Source organism: Ranitomeya variabilis, chromosome 4, assembly GCF_051348905.1.
Source record: "Ranitomeya variabilis isolate aRanVar5 chromosome 4, aRanVar5.hap1, whole genome shotgun sequence".
NCBI lineage: Eukaryota > Metazoa > Chordata > Amphibia > Anura > Dendrobatidae > Ranitomeya > Ranitomeya variabilis.
Window position 1 is genome coordinate 47,908,366 of NC_135235.1, and position 26,040 is coordinate 47,934,405.

Genomic DNA, 26,040 nt, shown 5'->3' on the forward strand with positions numbered 1-26,040 from the left:
TTTTCGGAGGCGTCTCCACGTTCCACTCCACTAGACCGACTGTTGATATAGGTGATCGGGACAAAGTTGCCATGAACTGGCCTCTTGGACTAGTCGCCCAAATGACACTTACCTTCAGGGAAGACCCCCGCTAACACATTAGACAGCAGGCTGATCCAGCCCAAATCAGGGGGTTCAGTGAACTCTCTCGCGTGAATAGACACCATAATGCCACAGTTGCACTCTGGCCGGCCTTTTTTCGGAAAATAAAACAGGGCAAAGTTGGAAATGCCGTACAGCCTTTCCTTTACACTTCTCATCTTGCCTCCAAACATATAAATTTGATAGAAAGCAATCTCACTATCGGAAATGCCGCCTGCGGTCAGGTATTTTCCTTTCTGCAAACAATGCTAATAAGAATCTAGAACTAATACCACAAGAGCCAAACGCGATTACATAAAATCCCAAATCGGACGTCGTCTCCACCGTAACCAAATATTGATCGCACACATAATCCGGGGACCAGGGTTCGATAAACTAAAGCACGTTTATTATGTTTGATTTGTACCAGTCTTAAGGCTGAAATATGTGCACCATTCCGAGCAGGAGACGAGCTCTCTGTTACCATTTTCCAGGCAGAGGTTTTAATCGGCAGTAAACGTGACGTCACGTCGCTAGTGTTCGAAGGCCGACATCAAATAAGATATATTCCGGCCAAGGAGCCGGCAGCGACCACATGTGCACTTCTGTACAAGTAATGTCCGAGTGAAGGATCAGGCACCTCAGTCCATAGTATTAGTTGCTGGGGAATATGTAACCTACTTAGTAAATTAATTTAAAAAGTGCAGCTAATTATAAAATTTCCGAGAACCGGTCACATTGCAGCAGTTAAAGGGAAAGAGTCCATCAGTTCTTGTGAGGGGATGAATAATAATAATAATAATAAAAAAAAAAATGTAAATTGTTTGCAACAGAATCATTGATTAGGCAAGAACCGCATCTTCGATAACCTTCAGGAAGCGTTGGGCGCAGGGTCATCAGGGCTTGTGCGGGGTCCGGCTCTGTTCCACATTACTCCCCCTAAATACTCACCTAATTGTATGGACGCTTTGGTTACTCGTATGTTAAGCTTCACCCTGGGGTCTCATTCGGCATCCGCAGTCCATTATTACTGTTCATTTCGGGAAGTGATAACGAGTAAAAATCCTCAATTTATCCAAGATTGTGCAATTTGGTGAACTAATCATTTTTCAAAAGGTGCAAGAATCGATCATTATATAATAGAATTTAAAGGGATTATGGGAAAGTGATAGATACATGTATATGGTGAAGGGGTCCACGCCTCCCCTGACTACATCAGCTGCAAGTTTTGGAGTTGAGAGGTTCATTTACTGTAGACTTCAGGCAAAAAAAAAAAAAAAGTAGGGTTTGAGCTGTTTAATGTCCCGCCTCCCTTATTACCTAAAAATCCCTTTAAATCTACACAACGCCCCCCCTTGAGGTTGACAGTACTGGCTCCAAATATACATGAGACATACAACAAGCAGCTGGGTGTACTCTTCAGCTCCGCACACACGGACAGGAGTACAGGAAGCTGACGGGAGTATAAGGCCCACGCACAGGCAGCCGAGAGACCCCAATAAAAGGCCGGCAGCGTCACCTGTCTACATTCCATGTTTCCGTGCCATCATCAGACCTAGTGCCGGTCTCGGGCATCAGAGTGTTAGTCACTGTCGCGCCAGCTCTCCATCTGGCTGTGTGCTCGCATGGTACGGCTGCTCCTCTAACATCTCACTGTCGGGAGATTCTGGCCGCAGCGGGGATTTTCTGTAATCGCTCGGCGATTCGTCTGTGTCTTCATTCATGGCCGTCTTGGAGGCTATTTTGCTGAGATCTTTAACCTCTTGGGGAACATGACAAGAAGAGCCCACAGCCTGCGGCCGGGGCATGTCGGGTGTGCTATCTATTCCTTCATCCGCGTTTATACCCTCTGAATACGGAGGAGGAAGGAGTTCTTGCGGTCTGGTCGAGGGATCTAAAGAGTCCACAAACGTTACCATGCTCTCTGCAGGCACTTGTGTCTGGATTACCATGGACTGACGCAGATCTGGTGGAAGAAGAAATTGCGGAAAAGTCAGACGCAAAGAAAAGCAAAGACATTTGTAACGATCACATGAAGGCAGGGGTGGCAAAGCTATGTATATTCAGTTATGGACTAACTTAAAGGGGTTCTCCACCACAATGATATTGATGACATCCTATTGACAAGTCATGTGGGAAACATGGTGGATTTGCAGCGCTAGGTCTTGGGTACAAATCCCACCAAGGACAACATCTGCAAGGAGTTCGTATGTTCTTTCCTCCGGGTTCTCCGGTTTATTCCCACACTCCAAAGACATACTGTTAGGGAATTTAGATTGTGAGCCCCGATGGGGACAGCGATGATGTCTGTCTAAACACCGCGGAAGATGATGGCACTATATACATAAGCATAATAAATAAACAATACCAGATTGGTGGGACCTTAAAGGAGGTGATCTGCAGAACCTGGGAGCGGCCACTAACCAGTGACTGAGTGCTGGTGGCCCGCTCCGCACTCCATGCCACATTTTGGATACTCACTGATCCGAGATTCATGACCTATTCTATTATCATTGTAGAGGAATCCTTTCAAGGATGGGTCATCAATATTACGGCAGGAGCAGATGAGTGTATTTACTGTCTGAGTGCAATACAACAAAACATCCGGATCGCACTTGGACCAATGTTAAGTCTTTGTGGCTGTGCACATTTCTGATTTTTTTCTTTAGACAGAACCAATCCAAGGAAAAAAAATTACTGCATGTCCAAGTTTGATCCAATATTCGAATAGCGATCGGCCATGCAAGTTAATGAGCGTGTGGGAAACATCAGAGTGCACTCGGATAACATCAGAGTGCAGTATGAATTCCGTGCACTCACAGAATGGAGAATGTGGAAAATTTTTATATTCTGTCTTCTCCTCATCTGAGAGAATCAGATCGCACTACGCCGACACTCTGATTGGCCCAATTCTGTCAGAAGAGAAAAGCTACAGCCGTCTGCATCTGCCATTAAAGTGGTGAAAACCCCTCTAAAACAACTTGACAGGCTAGGACTTAAATGGTTTTTGGTGTTGAAATGTCTGCCACAAATCTCAGATCCATGGTCAGCATGGGCTGGATGAAAAGCCCAATTACAAAACATGAGACTTTGCCAGGACTTTATGCAACCATTCCGCCTCTGACTTTCTGCTAACTTTCCAACCTCCAGATTCTCTCTAATCAACCTACATAAATCCATTAACTGAAAAATACATTACCAGCAGGCCACATACTTAGTTCACACAATAGGGAATGGATCACTAGGTTTATTCTGCACCATGCGAGAACAGCGTAAAATTGGGTCATAAACCTCGATTCTAACGCTGCGTCACTTTCTGGGCTTCTTGCTGCAGTTTTGATAAAACACTGTTTAATCCACTTGTGCTCTCAGTGATGACCTTGTGCTATATAGTCCTCAATATTCATGAACTCCGGTTTTACCTGCCAGCACTGATTGACAGCTTTCTGCCTATGCACGGTGTAGGTAGTAAGCTGTCAATAAATGCCAAGGATTAGGTAATACAGAGCTTGTAGCACAACACTTTTTAAATGACTCAACGAGTATAAAAAAAACCAAACGTTTTATTACCCTACAGGTGACTGACGCAACTATACCGCATACGTCTTGGCATGTGTGTGAAAGCGAGGCCATAAATGTTATGTGAATGGGCCCGAGTTTACGCTGAAGCTTACTCTCTTTGCGTTGCTTTTCTGCCTTCCTCCTGCAGATCTGGGCTCGGAGATCATTCACTTCCATCTGTCGAGCTTCTACAACCCTCTCGCTCTTTTCTACCTCTTCACAGATCGTCTACAATAAAAGACCACGGGCTGAGAATTACAGGTTACCGGTCTCTGATGCCGTCTTTTACAGGAAGATGCCTCCTTACCTGAACCTTCTCTTGTAACGCATTATAAACCTGATAAATTAATCGGATGTCCTTCATTACACCATCCTTATCAAAAAAATTGGTACTAAAATGAGAAAAAAAAAGTAGAAATAAATGCTATAAATATTCCCTGCTTGAAGAAGCAAACCCGCTGTCAAAATGCTCAGTCTATGAACGGCCATCAGTATGAACAGCACGTCACTGGGCAGGTCAGTGGATGAAAAACTTAGAGGGCTTTTACCAAAATCATTATCCCCTACCCATATCTGACCTCATGGACCCCCAGTGATCTCGAGAACGAGGCAGCCGCATCTTGAAGGAAGCAGAGCTGTGCATGCTTGACCCAGAATTCATTCATTGTCTATGGGCTGTCAGAAATAACTGATCGCTGCACTCAGGCCTTTCTCCAGCAGTCCCATAGACAATGAATGGTAGAGGATGAGCACCTCTGTCCCTTTAAGCAAGGAGCAGCAGAGTCACAATATTGGGATTGTCGGGAGAACCGAGCAGTCAGACCCCCAGTAGACAACAAATTACCTATCCCATGGATAGGAGATTACTCGTGATTTTGGAAAAACCCTTTTAACAGAGTAGGGGGGAAAATGATGAGGAATTCTAAGTATGAAAACATTTAGTATATTATAGGTCTCAAAATCATTTAAAATAGTATATCGTAAAAAACAAAAAACACAAAAACAAACGTAAAAAGCCAAGTTTATTAGATATGCATTAAAAATGAAAAACAACAAACATACTTTATTCCCACAATGGGCAAATAAGTATCCTGATATCTACAGGTGACACTATTTTCCCCATATATTGTTATCCTATTTTATTATGTCTACTGGCCACGGAAGTTGGCACCCTAGAATCAGGGATGAATGGCGCCCGTCTATTCCTCCATCCACTGTCTGGGCCCCCGGATGAATCAATAATAATGAGATAAGTAACCCCCAGTCTTCACAGAGACTACCAGTATCAATGCTCTGTGACATCCTGAGGACGATCAGCCACCGGGACAAACATACCATCATCAGAATCTGCTAATGCTATAGTCTTCAGGGGAACCGGTCACTAGCTTCCGTTCTACACCCTCCGGTTATCCATTTTTCATATCCGCGGCTAGGATAGGATAACAATATAGGGTGAAATAGTGTCGCCTATAGTTATCAGGATACTTATAGATCCATTGTGGGAATGAAGTACGGTAGGTTTGTTTTTGTTTTTAATGACTAAATAAATTTGACTGTTTAAGATTTTTTTATGGAATTCTAAGTATGGTAATTCTTAAAAAAAAATATATTTTAACACGCTTATTATTTAATGGGATCGATCGGGATTCATAATAAGGGTTCTCTAATAACAAAAATACAGCATATAAATATATTAAAAAAAAAATGTATTAAGGCAAGAGTTAACCAAAACCCGAATCTTTCTGATGAAATGAAATGCCCAACGGCTCCATGTTAGAGTCCTATATTTATTAGCCACTAGGTGGCACTGTTATGCCAGGTGCTGCAGCTACAAGAACTGGGCAATAGGTGGCAGCAGCAGCCATTAGTGTCATATGTAATGCCGTATGTAGTGCTAAAATACAGGTACACATGGCGCTTCTTCCCTACAGCCCACAATGTACAACATGCAGACTTACCCATGTTCCTTGATCACTTTGGCATAATTCTGTGAGGTGTTTGGCACTGAAGTCACTTTATATTCCTGCTGACTGGTTGTGCCCAGGTTTGGAATTGTTAAAGACACTCTCTGATTATACCTAATGAAAAACAAAGATTTTAGTCAATTACCACAAGGAGGCAGCACTAAGGGTAGAATATTTGTTGATTTTTTCCGAAGCAAAAACGGTACAGATTTGGCTGTGGATTTGCAACAGATTTTTACTAAGGGTGAAATCCGCAACGATTTCCGCATAAAGAAATGACACTGAAGATTTTAAATCTGTGATAAGTGATTTGCAGCGATCACCCCCTTAATGATGACCCTGCCCTAAGGCTCGCTATACCCTCCCTATTGCCACTGGGTCCATCCTCCAGTTATTCTCATGCTATCGGTGGAGCATGCACAGATGCACCTAAGGACCCGGTCTAATAAATCCTCCTCATTGATCTGACAGCTTGGTCGTAGAACAGCTCAGCTCTGCTATGTTCGGCTCTGCTATGCATGCAGGAGACAACGGGATCATGCTCTGAACAGATCCACGAACCACAAATAAAGCGTCATCAGTGATGTCCATTTCAGGGGTTGGGCTGATCCTTGCTCTACTGAGCACGCGTCTTGTCAAATGTAATGCGTGGTCACTGCATGCTTACAGCGCTATAACCCCTTTGAACGTGCAGTTACAGTGTGCTCCCCTGCAATGTGACAGCCAGCAAGGAAGCGCACTGTCAGTACACTTTTGGCTTATATAGGGGGACTAGGCAGGGGTGTCCGCTGTCTCCGCTGCTATTTGCGTTGGCAGTGGAGCCCCTGGCACAGACAATTAGGAGCTCGACTTCGGTTAGGGGGTTCCGGTAAGGCATGATAGAGGAGAAAATAGCCCTATATGCAGATGACATGCTACTCTTTTTAGAAAATTCTAGAGAGGCCTTGGAGGGTGTGATGCATATTCTTAAGACATTTGGTCAAATATCTTGATAGTGGATAAAGAGGGCGATGACATCCCAATATCAGGGGAAGGTAGTAAGCTGACAGTGGTTTCTCAGTTCAAATATTTAGGTGTTCAAGTGTCTTTTCCTCTCTCGAGCTACATCGATCTGAATCTGTCCCCTGTTGTGAATTCTGCTTTTGGGTTCCCTCCGGTGGTTGTAGGTGGTAATGCAGTTGCCCCTGAGTTGCAGTCCTGGTCAGGTGTATCTGCTGATTGCAGTTCTGACTGGGGTATTTAGGCGTGCAGGATTCATTAGTCCTTGCCAGTTGTCAATTGTTGTTGGGAGGTGTTGGACCTCTGCTTGGTTCCTCCTGCCTTTCTGCCAAATCAGCAAAGATAAGTGTCTGGTTTTTTTTTTCTGTGGCACACATGCTATGTGCTTCACAATCCAGTGCTATTCTTTGTGTTTTCTTGTCCAGCTTAGATTGTGTCAGTATTTTCTCAGTCTTGTTGGATTCTCTGGAGTGGCAGATATACATTCCATGTCTTTAGTTAGATTGTGGAACTTTTTGTATTATCTGCTGTGGATATTTTTGGAAGGGTTTTAATACTGACCGCCTAGTATTCTGTCCTATCCTTTTCTATTTAGCTAGAAGTGCCTCTTTTGCTAAATCCTGTTTTCTACCTGCGTGTGTCTATTCTTCTCCTACTCACAGTCATTATTCGTGGGGGGCTGCCTATCCTTTGGGGGTCTGCTCTGAGGCAAGGTTGCATTCCTATTTCCATCTATAGGGGTATTTAGTCCTCCGGCTGTGTCGAGGTGTCTAGGGTATGTTAGGCACACCCCACGGCTACTTCTAGTTGCGGTGTTAGTTCAGGATTTGCAGTCAGTACAGGTTCCACTGACTCCAGAGAAAGTTTCATGCGGCTCCAAGGTCACCAGATCATAACAGTCCCCATTGTTGGACAGGTTTAGGAAGAAAATAGGGGGCGTGGTGCAAGTTATATCTCTCAGTGGTGGGAAGGATAAACTTAATTAAAATGATTCTTATACCCCAATTATTGTATATATTGCATAATTCCCCCGCTTGGTTGCCCCGAAAGTGGTTTCATACCATTAACTATATTTCGAGACCTTGTTTGGGGGAAGAAACAGCCAAGAATTAGGCTGGAATTGCTTCAGAGGCCTAAAGATGGGGGGGGGAGGGGATTGGCCCTTCCGAATCCCTGGATCTACTTTTTGGCAGCGCAGGGGTCAGCAGATGAGAGGTTGGAGAGAGGTGAATGGACTGGGTTTGGTTCAGCGAATTTTGGTTTGGTTGGTGGGAAGGGACCCATTGGTTCAGGGATTGGAGGCAGGGGGATTTGGGAAGTTTGGAACGGCCTATCCTTCTTTGATACTGGTTCAAAAAGTATTGAAGGCAATTAAAAAGACAAAAGAAGTGGGACTTTTAACAAATCTCTCCCCAATATGGCATAATGAAAAACTACCTGAATTTATTAAAATGGGGGAATTCAAAAATTGGAAAGCATTGGGTATTCAATATATGGCTCAGATTCAGGCCGCACAAGGACTGTTATCCTTTGAGGCACTGCAGGAGAGTTACGGGTTGCAGGAGACATGTAGGTTTCAATATGGACAGTTGAGACATGCCTATCCTGCGCAGAGTAAAACAATGGCTATGGGAATTTATAGAGACATTCTGGTGGACTAGGTCTGTGCGACAGGAGGAACGAAAGGGGTAGTCTCAGATATTTATAGGGATTTGTTATATACCTTTCTTAGTAGATTCCCTATTAAGGCAAAAGAGAAATGGGAGGAAGAGTTGGGAAGGATAGAGGAGGATAAATTGGAGGATATCATGAAGTATATTCCCCAATTATCATTAAGTGAGCCGGGTAGACTTTCACATTTATATGTACTTCACAGAGTATATAGAACTCCAGATAGGCTATATGGGGCAGGGCTGAGACAGACCTCCGAGTGTCCTAGGTGTCACTCCGAGGGGGCAGGGATTCTACACATGCTATGGCAATGTACGAGATTGAATTCATACTGGTTGGATGTGGGAGAAGCAATTGGAAAATCGTATGGCTGTGCAATTGAAAGAGATCCTGTGATATATATTTTGGGATATGTGGAAGAGATCCGAGTTCCAAATCATCATAAAGTGGCCATAGCTAGATTATTGTATGTTGCGCGAAAGCTAATTGCCAGGCACTGGTTGAGTGAGGTACCGCCGACTCTGCAGGCACTTTATAGACAGTCTGATATGGTTATTAATATGGAAAAGGGTATTTGTGAAAAAAGGGAAAGTGTGAAAACTTTTGAAACACTTTGGAAACCTTGGATGGAGAGGAACTGATTCCAGTGGGATGTTGTTTCATTATGTTAGCAATGTATGCTATTGTCCTATTCTTGTTTATAAGGGAGGGAGGGTGGGGAACTGGGGGACTGTTTCAAAATGTTTGTAAATATGTTTATTCTCCTTTGCTGACACAATTGTGTGTAGTTGTCACTTTGAATATTGTTAATAAAAATTATCTGATATAAAAAAAAAAAAAAAAAAAAAAAAAAAAAGCAGATGTGGGCTGTGTAACACATCTAACATCCGCCTTCTATGGAGCGCACTCAGCTCTTGAGATGCAGCTCTCTGCAAAGCCGTGAATTCAAGAGCAACTTTTAGGGGGAAACTTAAAGGGAGTCTCTCAGCACAGAATGACTGTTCAAACCAAGTACAGGTGATAAGCGCATTACAGTGGTCAATCATTCCCGTACACCTTCCCGCCTGTTTGATTGACAGCTCCACAGAGCCAGACAAGGGTGGAGTTAGAGGGAAAACAAGGAGGTGGGGAGGTGTACTAAATTAATTGGCCCCGCCATGATGCACATAGTGCTTGTACTTTGTATCAGCTGAATGACTGTTCAAACCAAGGACAGACGCTCGGTGCTTCACGTCAGGGCCAAACAGTTCAGTGCATTGTAGCATCTAAACACGCCCCATCTTTGGCCTCTATAAAGCCAGAGCTGTCAATCAAAATAGAGGGGTATACAGAGACAAGGGGAAGACAAGTAGGTGGGAAGGAGCTCTGAACTGCTTGAGCAAGTCAAGGGATACATGTGCTTGGTTAGCACAGTCATTTTGTGGCGCAAGACTCCCTGTAAAGAGGGATGCGGCCCTATACTACTGCTACAGTGCTTCATACTCAGAATCAGTGTGTACGGGGTGGCCCAGAGGATTGAGTACCCACAATTTCTATGTCACATAATAGTGTTACAACATAAACATACACCTTAAAGGGTTTGCTCCCTTTCAATTAAGTTTTTCCGCTGGCTTCGGTTTGCTATAAAAACAAACTGTGATGTACTCAACTTCACCGGGTTCACTGCCTGCGCAGCCGCCAATCAATGACCTTAGTGGCTTTAGCCAAATTCTAAGTCGCTGAGCCAACGCCAAATGCTGGAGACAGCCGCAGAGACTCGTCAATGGACCCAAGGAAGGCGAGTACAGCGCTGTTTGGTTTTCTACTGCGGCCAGGGGAGAAATTTAATTGAAAACGACCAACCCCATTTAAGAAATAGGTTTAACCAGGATTTGATCACAATGTTCCATATTACACATTATATTATCACTTTAGCCGTTTGACCCACCTGCGATTAGGCCTGAAGAGCACATATTCCAAGGCATGAGTGGAAGTGTTGGCTGTGGAAATGAAGCTGACGAGCAGGAAGACGAGGTCAGGTACACCAAGGAGGCGAGTCAGCTGCTTGTGCAAAATCTGTTCTCTGTACGACATCTGCTGTTGGGTATTTCTCCGAAACCTGTACCAACCGATCACGTTCTGACAATCACAAAGACGACGGGCATTTTGGTTAGGAGAGACATGACATCGTCAGTCAGACCCCGGGAAACAATGACAAGACGTGATAACTAGTGATGAGCGAGTGTACTCGCTGCTCGGGTTTTCCCGAGCACGCTCAGGTGGTCTCCGAGTATTTGTTAGTGCTCAGAGATTTAGTTTTTGTCGCTGCACATGCATGATTTATGGCTGCTAGACAGCCTGAATATATGTGGGGGGGTTGCCTGGTTGCTAGGGAATCCCCACATGTATTCAAGCTGTCTAGCAGCCGTAAATCATGCATGTGCAGCGACAAAAACTAAATCTCTGAGCAGTCCCAAATACTCAGAGACCACCCGAGTATACTCGCTCATCACTAGTGATAACCATAAAATACAGAGAAATCATTAAAAAAAGAAATCTTCTATGAAGCTAAAATCAGATTATGTGTAGCAATGCCAAGAATCTAAACGATCTCAGCGTAACACACTGCTACGTTTACTGCTGCATAGTCCCCCAGGACACACGTCACCCAATAAAGAGGACTTACTTTCCGTCTGTCCTTGAGGATCCGATCAAGGCTCTCTTCATTGACGGTGCCCGTGTAATCGTAAAAGCTGCGAAGAGAACAGACGTTATAAGCAAAAGGTTTATGGAGGTTTTCCCCAGCAGTAGATGCGATAACTTGCATCCTTCTCCCAGTGAACACAGCCAGTATGACTCTCGACATCAGATGGAGCTCTGCAAGGAAAACTACCATCCCGCACAGCTAACAAAATAGATCCAAAGCCTCGTCATTAGGCAGGTGATGGCGGAGCGCAGGATTCACCTTCTTGTTGGCCTATTTCCTCACAGCGGAGTTTTGTGCAGCCCTCTCCATTGAAGTCAATAGGAGTTATGGAATCAACCAAGCAAGCAGCGCCATGATTGAGGGTACAGTTTAGATGGGAATACCCCTAACAAGTGGCGGCACACTTCACATCTATTGGGTCAGGTACATAATGGCACATGTGACCGCCCCCCAGCCGCTCCAAAACCGCTAAAGAAATCCATTGTATTCTCACATCCTCATCACCCACATTGTGCCGAAAAAAAAACAGAAGCCGAAAAATATACAGAAGCCAAGAGATCTCATCTGTCATGCAAACTCCCCACGCATTTAAAGAGGTTGTCCTCTATTTTTTCACTGATGACCTATCCTTAGAATAGGCCATGAATGTCTGATGGGTCGGGGTCAGACACCTGGCACCCCCGCCGATCAGCTGTTATCGGTGGATGGAAGTACTCGATTGCGGAGCTGCTCTGTCTTCTGATAATGGCCGTGGCAGGGTACTACACATCCTATTGATGTGAATGGTGGGGGGGATGTGCAGCACTCTGCCGCGGCCACTAACCGAAGACAGCGAGCTCCGCAATCAAGAAGTTCCGGACGGAGAAGAGCTAATTGTCAGGGGTGCAGGGTGCCGGACCCCGACCAATCAGACATTGATGACCTATTCTAAAGATAGGTAATCAATGACAAAGTAGTGAACAACCTCTTTATATCAAAATACCAGCAAATCTCATTAATGGGGGCGACACCCACCTGAATAGATTTGCACATGGTTCATGCCTATGGATCTCTGAAAAGTAAAAAAAAAAAATAAGTAGGCAAATGAGTTAAAATGTAGTTTACAGATGGCAATGAGGATATAGAAAATGGCACATTACACAAATGCAGAGGATGAGAAATGGGGGGGGGGAGCGGGACTGGGAGGGGGACAAGGTGCTGTATGGGGAGCGGGACTGGGAGGGTGGGGGTCAGGACAACACGCTGGATGGGGAGCGGGACAAGGTGCTGGATGGGGAGCGGGACTGGGAGGGTGGGGGTCAGGACAACACGCTGGATGGGGAGCGGGACAAGGTGCTGGATGGGGAGCGGGACTGGGAGGGTGGGGGGCAGGACAGAGGAGGGAGGCAACGTGCTGGATGGGGAGCGGGACTGGGAGGGTGGGGGGTCAGGACAACATGCTGGATGGGAAGCGGGACAAGGTGCTGGATGGGGAGCGGGACTGGGAGGGTAGGGGGTAGGACAACACGCTGGATGGGGAGCGGGACAAGGTGCTGGATGGGGAGCGGGACTGGGAGGGTGGGGGGCAGGACAAGGTGCTGGATGGGGAGCGGGACGAGGCTCAGACTCACCTATGACTTGTAATAGTTCTGTGTTACTGATCTGAGAATCGCTGATTGAGAACGACTCTTCCTGTCTCACTTCCCCCAGAAGAAATCCTTCCTGCAGGGATAATATTGATATATGTAGACACATTGCATAATGCATCACTGTATGACTGGTGGGAGATGAAGTGACCGGTGAGGTCAGGTCCTGATGGGGCACAGGTTCAGTTCTGTGCCCGTCCCCATGTTTTCCCTCACACACTGGTGCCCGGTCACCAGACTGTGATGAGGCCAGCTGCAGCTCCTTGCACAGCGAGTGGTGAGGCCCACAGGGAAAGCTCAGACGGGAACCCAGAGCTAAACCAGCAGCTCTAATGTCGCTGGCAAATACAAAGGTGCAGAAAATTAAGAGTGACTGGGGAAAAAAGGCAAAAAAAACCTGAAAAAATAATCGCTATTTCTCAGTCCACTGTCACTAAATACAGAAATTTGGATGCAGAGAATGAAAAAACCATTGTGTAAACTGCCGGGAGCAGGAGCTTCATGTGACTCGGTGACGGCACTTCTTGCCTCACGGTCTCACAGCTCTTCCATGATCCGGAATATTTATGTATGAAGTGACTGTACAGGATGCGCTGGTTATAGATTTACACAGGCAGGCACACCCCGAGCCTGCAATAAAGACGCCCTGCCTGCAATAATACACGGGGGAAAACAAGCTATTCACCAGCTATGAGCAGACAGAAGCACCTAGGGTTAACATGGCCGCCACAGCCCGGAGCGCTCCCTGATGTATACCGAGGGCAATGGTGAGGGGCGGCCGGTAACTAACGCTAAATACACACGCTCACAGTGATGCCACACACACACGTCCTCACAGTGATGTCACACACACACACACACACGTCCTCACAGTGATGTCACACACACACAGACGTCCTCACAGTGATGTCACACACACACACACACACGTCCTCACAGTGATGTCACACACACACAGACGTCCTCACAGTGATGTCACACACACACACACACGTCCTCACAGTGATGTCACACACACACAGACGTCCTCACAGTGATGCCACACACACACGTCCTCACAGTGATGTCACACACACACACACGTCCTCACAGTGATGCCACACACACACGTCCTCACAGTGATGTCACACACACACACACGTCCTCACAGTGATGTCACACACACACAGACGTCCTCACAGTGATGTCACACACACACACAGACGTCCTCACAGCGATGTCACACACACACAGACGTCCTCACAGTGATGTCACACACGCACAGACGTCCTCACAGTGATGTCACACACACAGATGTCCTCACAGTGATGTCACACACACAGATGTCCTCACAGTGATGTCACACACACACAGACGTCCTCACAGTGATGTCACACACACAGATGTCCTCACAGTGATGTCACACACACACAGACGTCCTCACAGTGATGTCACACACACAGACGTCCTCACAGTGATGTCACACACACAGACGTCCTCACAGTGATGTCACACACACAGACGTCCTCACAGTGATGTCACACACACACAGACGTCCTCACAGTGATGTCACACACACAGACGTCCTCACAGTGATGTCACACACGCACAGACGTCCTCACAGTGATGTCACACACGCACAGACGTCCTCACAGTGATGTCACACACGCACAGACGTCCTCACAGTGATGTCACACACACACACAGACGTCCTCACAGTGATGTCACACACACACACAGACGTCCTCACAGTGATGTCACACACACACACAGACGTCCTCAGTGATGTCACACACGCACAGACGTCCTCACAGTGATGTCACACACGCACAGACGTCCTCACAGTGATGTCACACACAGCAGTCCCCACAGTGACGTCACACAGAGGCCATTCCATGATGCCCCATATACCTGTGTCCCTCATCTACCCCTCCTAGCAGAGGACACAGCAGTCAGCGATGGCTCCGCCGCCCGGGCATCACCCCGCTGTTATGCCTGCAGAACATGATGTCAGCACCGACTCCCGGCACCGGGGCCGCCCTGCTCACTGTCATCACCCCGAGCAGTCACTTCCTCCCCGGTGCCGGCCCGCAGCCCTGCGCTCCCGTCCCCGGTGCACGTCCCCCGGGGCTCCCGCACTTACGTGATCGGAGCCGCTATTAGCGCTGTGATAACACAAGGAACTGAACGTATAACCCGAAATGGAAGCCGCCATGATGGTGAGCCGCTCCCTCCCACCGCGCAGCGCGCCGCCGCCCTGACATGACGTCACACGCCCCACACTCCGGGGAGTTCTGGGAGATGTAGTCTGCAGTCACTGCTAGTCACAACCCCAGAGCCCGTTGTGCTGAGACTTGTGGTGCTACTACGTGTAGAGCGCCGTATACTGCAGCAGGGATTGTTCTTCTGACGCTGTACTGAGGCCAAAGTAGAATCCATTCTCCTGTTTTATAGTAACCTCTTCATGACTGGACATTTTTCCACTCCCCCTTTCCATTCTTGTGAGGTTTATATATATATTTTTGTATTTCTGTTTTCCGGTGATACAGCCGTATCCTATTAGACCGTTCCCATGAGCTCACTGATGGATTCTCAGTCAGCTCTTTTTTGCAGCCACAGATAAGAGATAGAAGGGAAACCGTGTCACGTTATTAATGAGACCCACTGCTGAACATACATGCAGCCAATTAAGTACATAAAATTGTCCTAAAAGGCGGACAACTCCTCCGTTCTCAAGAGTTTTGTAATCCTGTAGTGTACGGCTCAGTGCCTAGGTTACCGGCCACCTAAGAGGTGGCCGAGGCAATGAGTGCACTACTGTGACCGCTATCGAGCCAGCTCGTCCACTTCAGCTCCCCCGCTCCTCCCCGGTCTATGTACCGGCCTTCAGCTGCACAGATATCGGAGCGCTCTCACTGGGGTACAGATGATGGCAGTGATGGGGCAGCGCCTGTCTCCTCTCACTGGGGTACAGATGATGGCAGTGATGGGGCAGCGCCTGTCTCCTCTCACTGGGGTACAGATGATGGCAGTGATGGGGCAGCGCCTGTCTCCTCTCACTGGGGTACAGATGATGGCAGTGATGGGGCAGCGCCTGTCTCCTCTCACTGGGGTACAGATGATGGCAGTGATGGGGCAGCGCCTGTCTCCTCTCACTGGGGTACAGATGATGGCAGTGATGGGGCAGCGCCTGTCTCCTCTCACTGGGGTACAGATGATGGCAGTGATGGGGCAGCGCCTGTCTCCTCTCACTGGGGTACAGATGATGGCAGTGATGGGGCAGCGCCTGTCTCCTCTCACTGGGGTACAGATGATGGCAGTGATGGGGCAGCGCCTGTCTCCTCTCACTGGGGTACAGATGATGGCAGTGATGGGGCAGCGCCTGTCTCCTCTCACTGGGGTACAGATGATGGCAGTGATGGGGCAGCGCCTGTCTCCTCTCACTGGGGTACAGATGATGGCACTGATGGGGCAGCGCCTGTCTCCTCTCACTGGGGTACAGATGATGGCACTGATGGGGCAGCGCCTGTCTCCTCTCAGTGTTGTGCTCAGACACAGGGGCTGACCCCTCACTGCCATCATTGTACTCCAAATAATTACATTCTGCTATACCGAGAAAAATACACCAGGGAGAAGCAGGGGATTGGACGTTTGGACGTCTCTTAAATGCATGAAGACAAATTCTCTAATAAAGTGATTTGCAAAGTTCCGTAACTTGGTGCCGGCTGTACAACGCTTCAGTTACCTGCCATGTATGGTGGCTCCTGCGCCCGCTCCATGGCATCTGACAACCATGCAAATAGATCAATGGCTGCACTCAATTTTACTAAAGCAAGGAAATGTGTGATACATGACATGTGAATAGCATAATGGCTCGTGAAATCTATGAAAAAACACATGAGATGCTTAGCACAAGATTTGGCCAAAAATTGTGAGCCCATCCACCAAACGTCAAGGTAATCTCAGATCGGATGGGTACCTGACCTGACTGCCTAGTGTGAACACTTACCTCTGGCTAATATCATGGTAAAGCCTGCATTTGTAGGAAGGTTAGAACCAACTGTGTTTGGATGTAATTAAAATCACAGCATGGTGAAGGGCGGGGCGTTCAAGTCAGAAAAAATAGTACATAGTAAATAGAGGAAAACTGACTGAAGTGTTCACACTAGGCAGACAGGTCAGGGACCCATCCGATCTGAGATTACCTTGACGTTTGGTGGATGGGCTCACAATTTTTGGCCAAATCTTGTGCTAAGCATCTCATGTGTTTTTTCATAGATTTCACAAGCCATTATGCTATTCACATTTCATGTATCGCACATTTCCTTGCTTTAGTACAGTTGAGTGCAGCCATTCATCTATTTGCTATATGTCTTTTTTGGTTATGCACCAGTTCAGACTAGATTGCTGTTCAGTCAGTTTTCCTATATTTATCTGACAACCATGTACATCCCCTGCTGACAGCTGCATGTGACCTACTATGTGCGCTAATGCTAGGGCGACACGGACTCTTGTAGATGTGCACCCACCATACTGCGACAACAAGAAAACTACTGGTAGGTCATTGTGTGTAAGTAAATGTGGAATATTCTGTATTGTGAATGGTATTATACTGTATATCTCCACAACCTGTACAATCGGCAATGATGGGACAGGGATACACACACACACAATCTATCTATCGTCCAAACAATTCTCGCAGTGAGAAGACTGAGTGCAGGCGAATCGTAGCCATCAATATTTCATGTCTTTACTGTCGCTAACCACAGACTCGGGGCTGAACCTAGTTTAGGTGTCAGTTTCCACCATGTTGGCATATAGTCAGTAGAATATAATGTCCCACACATGTAGTGATCAGTCCATGGTGATTTTATTTTTAAGATCAAGACCTCCTCCTGAAAACAAGAGCCGTGATGTTGTGCCCCGAGTGTCCCCCAAAACTGAAGGTCGGAGTGGGCAGTTCATCCGTCACTTCAAACTCTACAAAAAAATGAAAAAATAAAATAAACGACAAAGTAGTGACATCATCATGTGTGCAGTCCTGTGTGCTCACAGCCTCCGATATTTCCGATATCAGTACGGACGACAGCTCAGGGGGCGCAGACACCTCCTTTCGTCAAGACTATTCCTGTTACAACCAGGGCTGTGGAGTTGGTAAGAAAAACCTCCAACCCCACTGCATCGGTCACTACTGAGCATGTGCATAAAGTGCAGCACAGATTCATCTCAGCTAAAAGCCCAGATGCTTAGATCAGGAGCAGAACAGACATTTATAGGACATCATTTCTTATCTTTCCCAAATCATTATGAAAACATTTACAGCACATCCTGCATTGTACTACTGTACCCAATATATTATGCATTTTGGGAGTCGGAGTTGGTCCATTTTATACTGACTCCACCAAAATGGACACCGGTTCAGGCTCCGACTCCACAGCCCTGGCTACAATTCAGCAATATATAGAATAGATCCTCTAATGTTGCTTTACCTTCCAAAGCCGGAATGTGATGGCTACGGTGACAACAGATAAAAATAAATCATCCTTTGGGAAGGGGAGGGCCAGTTGTCAGACTATCAATATACAACATGTACAAGACTGCCCCCTAGTGACCTCCTCCATTAATGCTGGGTGTGTGATCAGATGTCGGCCGCTACTCTGACATTTCTAACACTGGAAATGTCGCCTGATGTTGTAAGGAAGCAGGTATTAGTTTTACCTTTAAGCCCTTAAGGAGCCAATTTACAATTTTTTACATAGTGTTTTTTTTTTTTTTTATCTCCCCTTCTTCCAGAAGCCATAACTTTTTGATTTTTCCTCTGACATACCCATATGAGGGCTTGTTTTTTGTAATTTTAATTGACACCATTCATTTTACCAGTTCAAGTACTGAAATAAAAAGGGCACAAAACAGAATTTCCAAGTGAGGTGGAATAGTAGAAAAAAAAAAAAAAGAGCACTTCCGCCATTGCTTTTTGGGTTCCATCTCTACATCACTTGTTGGTCTGGCAGCATGATTCTTGATTCTTCAGGTCAGTGCAAATGTATATATGTGAGAATAAACATAACTTTGTTGTTATTATTATTATTACTATTTTAGTGTTTAAAAAAAAAAAAAAAAATCTGAACTTTTCCGAGACTTGTAAACTTTTTTCTTTCTCTGTCAATTGACTTGTGTGAGTTTTTTTTTTTTTTGGGGTGGTGTGCGGTAGATTGTATAGGTACCATGTTGGGGTACAACCGATGGCCTGATCGCTTTGCATTGCATTTTTTAGGTGAGGCAACTCATATTTATTTTTACTGTGTTTAATCATTCAATATTTTGAAAGATTGCACTTTTGCAGATAAGTCAATACAGAATATTTTATTTTTCCTATTTTTTTTTTTTTTAATTCATTATTTTTTGGAGAAAATTTTTTATATTTTTATTTTATTTCTATAATTGCCCCTAGGAACCGTGAACCTTATACCATATAATGTAATACTTCAGCATTGCATTATACAGTAAACATTACAGTCTCCTGGCTGTGGTCGGGTGTCACAGGAATATGGCATCAGCACCATGTGGTCTTGTTGTGGGGGACTAGAAGGCCAAATAGATATCCCACTGGGTTCCCCCACATAAATGCTCCTGTCAGAGGCCGACAGTGGTTAATCAGCAGTGATCAGAGCTAGCTCTGATCGCTGAAGTTAGCGTCATGTGCAGAATGCAATATAGACACGACGCAGACATTGACGGAGGAGAACACGTAGCACCTGATGCGCGCTACTTACCGTTTCCAAACTGCTGGCGCAGTTCATCTTTGGTCCAGTTGCAGGAAGTTATGATGAAACGGCCATTTGGTTTTAATATTCTGCATAGTGACTGGATATACTGTCTGCGTTTAACTTCTGAAACACTGGGATCCAGACTCACTGCATCGAAGGTGCCCTTATCCAAACCGATGTCGTACTGCTCTGCAGGACTGAAGGAATCCAGGAAATCTGCAACCTAAAACTAGACATCAGGAGACACACCAGGACAAGCAAGCAATGGAACCGGAGGCTTCCAAAAGTCAAAACCTAAAGGTTTAGAACATATGGACATTAATGAAGTGGGGGGTTCCTGCTCGAGGCCCCTCCATTAGCCAGAATGGGGAACAGGTGGACTCAAACTGTCCTTGTATCACAAGTATCGCCATTTGTCCGATTGATCACTATGTAACACTACGGGGAACTGAACACTTGCAGCCCAGTTTCTCCCAAGATTAAAGAGGTTGTGCGGTGAGAAGTATCAGCTATCCTCAGGATAACTGATGACTTGATGATCAGCGAGTTTCCAATTGATGGAAGCAACACCAGTTACCAGAACGGGAGGGAACGTTTATCCCCGTGAGAATGGAGCAGCAGTGCGCATGCTCGACCTCACTTTTTGGCTTTTTCCAGCAGACCTATGGAGAATGAACGCCGCACTGATCGGGCATCTCACCTGCAACTCTACTCCATAATGGGGATAAAAGTTCCCTGTTTTGCCGCTCAGCACAGGTCCCAACGGTCGGACGCTGACCAATCAATAGGTGTTAATATTTTTCACCAGATTACCCCTTTAATGCTCATCACTGGAGATTCTTATTTGGGAGCGAACTTTAGTGACCAAACTGGATTGCAAAAAGTTCCAGCTCAGACAGAGGTGCGCAACTGAAACTAAGCTCTGCAAACACTGAAGCTTCACTACAGTCCCTCCAGGGCCTTTCACACGGTGATATCACAACTTAGCTGTTAGTTGGCACCTGAGAGATGGGAGCAAGGTACAGGCTCGAGATCGGAGCAACCAAGCCTGCACTACATGAAGTTTTACATCTGAGTTTTTCATACCAAGGATTCATGAGCACAGGGAAATGTCATTCCTGGTGCAGGTTATATATCAGTTCTCCAATCTCTCACCTGTAGGTTTATACTGTGAGACAATCCTTCCTTTTCACATATGTTTCTTGCGAGTTCTATTGCATCTGAACAGTAGTCGATACCCGTGAGATTGCTGTAGCCTGACTTTGCCTGTACAACAATCATAATTATACAGCAAATATCTGATCGATGCAGAGTTCATCATTATTCTGTTTATTCCCAATTAATACATGTCCTACCACTCACCAGTTCCACCAGTAGCATGCCATTCCCTGTGCCAATGTCCACTATTGAGGTTCTTGGTGGCACCTTCTGTGCATTCATCCATCGCACAACCCGGGCCATACTACCTTCTCCAAACCTGGTAAGATTTAACAGATTTCAACATGTTTTACAATCAAATTTCATTAAACATTTTGTGCGGTTTGCGTGCTATAGCCTATACTTTATGGCTGGCTGCAGAATGACATAAATGAGAATCCATCAGTAAGCTAGCTCCGAAGGTCCGACAGGGAGTTGGTAAGTTAGTCCGGACTCCTCTCAGACCACATAAAAGTTGAATATGCAGGGACACAAAGTCTGTAAAAGCCAAACGGTGCAACATTTTTAATCTTACCCAAATACATACATTGAATTAAAACAAATACTGTCCCCAAAAGGTGGCCACCCCTTTAAGAACTCAATACCATATAAAGTCCATACTGTTGCATATTATAAAGCATTCCTTTCTAGTAGCATAAATTAAGGGGGAAATCCTATGGCTGTGCTGCAGAGAGCAAGGACGCTCGCTGAGTACACCGGTGCGCAGCAGCACAGGGTGCAGTGCGGAGATGCAGAAGGATGGCGACGATGGTTCTGTGTACTGCACCACTGTTCTGAGGGGATCAATGAGGCTCACTGGGGGAGCGGATGGTCTGATTATATTTAGGGGTATGTGCACACGATAAGATAAAAGTTCTACATCAGTAATAAAAATTCCCTGTTCTGCCGATTGGTGCAGGTCTCAGGGGAAAAATCATGTGGATACTTATTTATACCGGACAACTCCTCTAAGCCAGGCGCCTTAAACTTGCATTTGTGCCCCCTCAGGGGGAGTAGAGCGTTATCCCTGATCGTGGTGTGGGCAGTGTTCCGGACTCCTATTTTGCTTCATGTGAACGAGGACTGTACCGAGGACGGCTCCACCATGACGCCACTCACCAGATCTCACCTTCATCGCCGAAGTCCTGGAAGGTCTTCAGTTCGCGGCGGTACACGGCGTCCCAGCTAGAGAGGAGCACAGAAGAAAGAGCTGAGTGTCCGGTACCGCGCTGAGCACATACAGACTGTATCCGACCCGTATACCATCACTACAGGATATAGGTGTCATGCTGAGATGTCCGGAATATATGCTGAGGCGCCGGCAAACCTGACACTACAAGTCCAAGGATGCCCCAACAGCTAAACGATATGCTGGGAGTTGTGCTGTGTCCGCAGTTATGCTGGGAGGTGTGGTGTATAAGCAGCCAGGCTGGGAGTTGTGGTGTCTCTGCAGTTATGCTGGGAGTTGGGGTTTCTCTGCGGTCAGGCTGGAGTTGTGGTGTCTCTGCGGTCAGGCTGGAGTTGTGGTGTCTCTGCGGTCAGACTGGAGTTGTGGTATCTCTGCGGCCAGGCTGGAGTTGGGGTGTCTCCGCGGTCAGGTTGGGAGTTGGGGTGTCTCCGCGGTCAGGTTGGGAGTTGCGGTGTCTCCGCGGTCAGGTTGGGAGTTGCGGTGTCTCCGCGGTCAGGCTGGGAGTTGCGGTGTCTCCGCGGTCAGGTTGGGAGTTGCGGTGTCTCCGCGGTCAGGCTGGGAGTTGCGGTGTCTCCGCGGTCAGGCTGGAGTTGTGGTGTCTCCGCGGTCAGGCTGGAGTTGCGGTGTCTCCGCGGTCAGGTTGGGAGTTGTGGTGTCTCCGCGGTCAGGTTGGGAGTTGTGGTGTCTCCGCGGTCAGGCTGGAGTTGGGGTGTCTCCGCGGTCAGGTTGGGAGTTGTGGTGTCTCCGCGGTCAGGTTGGGAGTTGCGGTGTCTCCGCGGTCAGGCTGGGAGTTGCGGTGTCTCCGCGGTCAGGCTGGGAGTTGCGGTGTCTCCGCGGTCAGGCTGGGAGTTGCGGTGTCTCCGCGGTCAGGCTGGAGTTGTGGTGTCTCTGCGGTCAGGCTGGAGTTGCGGTGTCTCCGCGGTCAGGTTGGGAGTTGCGGTGTCTCCGCGGTCAGGCTGGGAGTTGCGGTGTCTCCGCGGTCAGGCTGGGAGTTGCGGTGTCTCCGCGGTCAGGCTGGGAGTTGCGGTGTCTCCGCGGTCAGGCTGGGAGTTGCGGTGTCTCCGCGGTCAGGTTGGGAGTTGCGGTGTCTCCGCGGTCAGGCTGGGAGTTGCGGTGTCTCCGCGGTCAGGTTGGGAGTTGCGGTGTCTCCGCGGTCAGGCTGGGAGTTGCGGTGTCTCTGCGGTCAGGTTGGGAGTTGCGGTGTCTCCGCGGTCAGGCTGGAGTTGTGGTGTCTCTGCGGTCAGGTTGGGAGTTGCGGTGTCTCCGCGGTCAGGCTGGAGTTGTGGTGTCTCTGCGGTCAGGTTGGGAGTTGTGGTGTCTCCGCGGTCAGGCTGGGAGTTGCGGTGTCTCCGCGGTCAGGCTGGGAGTTGTGGTGTCTCTGCGGTCAGGCTGGGAGTTGGGGTGTCTCCGCGGTCAGGTTGGGAGTTGGGGTGTCTCCGCGGTCAGGCTGGGAGTTGCGGTGTCTCCGCGGTCAGGTTGGGAGTTGTGGTGTCTCCGCGGTCAGGCTGGAGTTGTGGTGTCTCTGCGGTCAGGTTGGGAGTTGCGGTGTCTCCGCGGTCAGGCTGGGAGTTGCGGTGTCTCCGCGGTCAGGTTGGGAGTTGTGGTGTCTCCGCGGTCAGGCTGGGAGTTGTGGTGTCTCCGCGGTCAGGCTGGGAGTTGCGGTGTCTCCGCGGTCAGGTTGGGAGTTGCGGTGTCTCCGCGGTCAGGCTGGAGTTGCGGTGTCTCTGCGGTCAGGCTGGAGTTGCGGTGTCTCCGCGGTCAGGTTGGGAGTTGCGGTGTCTCCGCGGTCAGGTTGGGAGTTGCGGTGTCTCCGCGGTCAGGCTGGGAGTTGCGGTGTCTCTGCGGTCAGGTTGGGAGTTGCGGTGTCTCCGCGGTCAGGCTGGAGTTGTGGTGTCTCTGCGGTCAGGTTGGGAGTTGCGGTGTCTCCGCGGTCAGGCTGGAGTTGTGGTGTCTCTGCGGTCAGGTTGGGAGTTGTGGTGTCTCCGCGGTCAGGCTGGGAGTTGCGGTGTCTCCGCGGTCAGGCTGGGAGTTGTGGTGTCTCTGCGGTCAGGCTGGGAGTTGTGGTGTCTCCGCGGTCAGGTTGGGAGTTGGGGTGTCTCCGCGGTCAGGCTGGGAGTTGCGGTGTCTCCGCGGTCAGGTTGGGAGTTGTGGTGTCTCCGCGGTCAGGCTGGAGTTGTGGTGTCTCTGCGGTCAGGTTGGGAGTTGCGGTGTCTCCGCGGTCAGGCTGGGAGTTGCGGTGTCTCCGCGGTCAGGTTGGGAGTTGTGGTGTCTCCGCGGTCAGGTTGGGAGTTGTGGTGTCTCCGCGGTCAGGTTGGGAGTTGCGGTGTCTCCGCGGTCAGGCTGGGAGTTGCGGTGTCTCCGCGGTCAGGTTGGGAGTTGTGGTGTCTCCGCGGTCAGGTTGGGAGTTGTGGTGTCTCCGCGGTCAGGTTGGGAGTTGTGGTGTGACCGAGATCATCCAGCACTGTTCTACAGCATAAGAACTTCCTACGACTCCTGCTGTCTCCCATGTGCTGTCAATGCAGGTACCAGTATGGCGCCCCCCTGTGGCTCTGCCTGTACTCACTGCTCTTTAGTTCCCAGAGGTGAAGGCGAGAAATCCTCCATCTCTGTGCAGCAATGTGGAGTGTGGCCTGGAGCTGGAGCCGGCCGGGTGCACGCTGGTGACGTCATCACCACGTGACCAGTCACATGTGGGGGAGGAGTCAGGTGCTCAGTCAGTACAAGTACATCGTACAGGAGCAGGAAGGTTGTATACCTGCTGTGCATGCAGCAGAGCAGTGTGGCTGAGGTGCATGCAGCAGAGCTGTGTTTGGCTGATGTGCATGCAGCAGCGCTGTGTTTGGCTGAGGTGCATGCAGCAGAGCTGTGTTTGGCTGAGGTGCATGCAGCAGCGCTGTGTTTGGCTGAGGTGCATGCAGCAGAGCTGTGTTTGGCTGAGGTGCATGCAGCAGAGCTGTGTTTGGCTGAGGTGCATGCAGCAGAGCTGTGTTTGGCTGAGGTGCATGCAGCAGAGCTGTGTTTGGCTCAGGTGCATGCAGCAGAGCTGTGTTTGGCTCAGGTGCATGCAGCAGAGCTGTGTTTGGCTCAGGTGCATGCAGCAGAGCTGTGTTTGGCTGAGGTGCATGCAGCAGAGCTGTGTTTGGCTGAGGTGCATGCAGCAGAGCTGTGTTTGGCTCAGGTGCATGCAGCAGAGCTGTGTTTGGCTCAGGTGCATGCAGCAGAGCTGTTTTTGGCTCAGGTGCATGCAGCAGAGCTGTGTTTGGCTGAGGTGCATGCAGCAGAGCTGTGTATATCTGATGTGCATGCAGCAGAGCTGTTTGGCTGATGTGCATGCAGCAGAGCTGTGTATGGCTGAGGTGCATGCAGCAGAGCTGTGTTTGGCTCAGGTGCATGCAGCAGAGCTGTGTTTGGCTCAGGTGCATGCAGCAGAGCTGTTTTTGGCTCAGGTGCATGCAGCAGAGCTGTGTTTGGCTCAGGTGCATGCAGCAGAGCTGTTTTTGGCTGAGGTGCATGCAGCAGAGCTGTGTTTGGCTGAGGTGCATGCAACAGAGCTGTGTATATCTGATGTGCATGCAGCAGAGCTGTTTGGCTGATGTGCATGCAGCAGAGCTGTGTTTGGCTGAGGTGCATGCAGCAGAGCTGTGTTTGGTTGAGGTGCATGCAGCAGAGCTGTGTTTGTCATGGGGTGCAGAAGAGGACAGAGCGGTGCCGATAACAGGAGACGGCGGTACATGCACCATAATTACTGCAAGAAGCCTGGAAGGTGAAAATCTGTCAGCAGAATTTCATCCCCCAAACTATTTACCGTATATGTGCATGTAGCTCTTTCAAAGATCAGTCCAGTAATACCTTTACATGGCCGGTCCGTTCCTCCGTTACTGAGAAATCAGCATTTGAGTTGGTATGCAAATGAGGCACTATGGTAGATCTGAAGCCTCAGTCACTCCAGCTCTATTCCATTCCCAGCGCGGCCTCCTCCTGCTTGACTGACAGCCTCTACGCTGTGTGGCTTCAGGCTACAGATGGAGTGACAGAGGCTTCAGATCTACCATAGCTCTTTAGACTCATTTCCATATCAATTTATCAGTAAAGGAGGAGCGGCCCAACCATGTAAAGGTATTGTTGAACTGGCCTTTGAAAGAGCTCTATACGCATATAGTTTGGGGGATGAAATCCTGCACAGAACAAGATCTGAAGGCACTGGATGACGGCTCTCCTGACCCGAACATGGTAGGAATCGGGGTAAAAAGCCGGATTACTCACCGGTAATGCTCTTTTAATG

The 26,040-nt window shown here is 48.2% G+C and overlaps 2 protein-coding genes and 1 long non-coding RNA gene across 4 annotated transcripts; 1 reads left to right on the top strand and 2 right to left on the bottom strand.

The window, feature by feature from the left end:
* Window positions 1–507: 507 nt before the first annotated feature.
* On the bottom strand, window positions 508–15,019 carry ABRAXAS2 (abraxas 2, BRISC complex subunit). Its single transcript, XM_077258461.1, has 9 exons — window positions 14,749–15,019; window positions 12,612–12,702; window positions 12,016–12,052; window positions 10,981–11,047; window positions 10,243–10,433; window positions 5,640–5,759; window positions 3,989–4,073; window positions 3,795–3,909; window positions 508–2,086 (listed from the first exon to the last, which is right to left on the bottom strand). Exons 1-9 carry the CDS (start codon window positions 14,818–14,820, stop codon window positions 1,707–1,709), a joined length of 1,158 nt encoding a protein of 385 aa, XP_077114576.1. The 5' UTR covers window positions 14,821–15,019; the 3' UTR covers window positions 508–1,706.
* On the top strand, window positions 14,291–17,632 carry LOC143769690 (uncharacterized). The gene is made up of 2 exons (XR_013214463.1): window positions 14,291–14,824; window positions 17,487–17,632. It is a non-coding gene; the product is annotated as an uncharacterized LOC143769690 (long non-coding RNA).
* EEF1AKMT2 (EEF1A lysine methyltransferase 2) lies at window positions 17,073–24,442 on the bottom strand. 2 transcript variants are annotated; one of them, XM_077258464.1, is made up of 6 exons: window positions 24,322–24,442; window positions 21,689–21,754; window positions 20,735–20,849; window positions 20,528–20,638; window positions 19,379–19,595; window positions 17,073–17,585 (listed from the first exon to the last, which is right to left on the bottom strand). In XM_077258464.1, exons 1-6 carry the CDS (start codon window positions 24,426–24,428, stop codon window positions 17,488–17,490), a joined length of 714 nt encoding a protein of 237 aa, XP_077114579.1. In that variant the 5' UTR covers window positions 24,429–24,442; the 3' UTR covers window positions 17,073–17,487. The 2 variants fall into 2 exon arrangements, with proteins under 2 accessions (XP_077114579.1, XP_077114580.1); XM_077258465.1 differs by having other exon boundaries at window positions 21,699–21,754; window positions 24,322–24,397.
* Between the last annotated feature and the right edge of the window lie 1,598 nt (window positions 24,443–26,040).

Coding starts and splice junctions, on each gene's coding strand:
- EEF1AKMT2 (XM_077258464.1), bottom strand. CDS start 24,428: ATGACGTCACCAGCGTGCACCCGGCCGGCTCCAGCTCCAGGCCACACT. Junction 21,755..24,321: donor CCTCTGGGAACTAAAGAGCA/GTGAGTACAGGC, acceptor GCTCCTCTCTAG/CTGGGACGCCGTGTACCGCC. Junction 17,586..19,378: donor GCGCCAGCAGTTTGGAAACG/GTAAGTAGCGCG, acceptor ATTTTTTTGTAG/AGTTTGAAGTGACGGATGAA.
- ABRAXAS2 (XM_077258461.1), bottom strand. CDS start 14,820: ATGGCGGCTTCCATTTCGGGTTATACGTTCAGTTCCTTGTGTTATCAC. Junction 10,434..10,980: donor TCCTCAAGGACAGACGGAAA/GTAAGTCCTCTT, acceptor TGTGATTGTCAG/AACGTGATCGGTTGGTACAG. Junction 5,760..10,242: donor CTCTTCAGGCCTAATCGCAG/GTGGGTCAAACG, acceptor GTTTTTCATTAG/GTATAATCAGAGAGTGTCTT.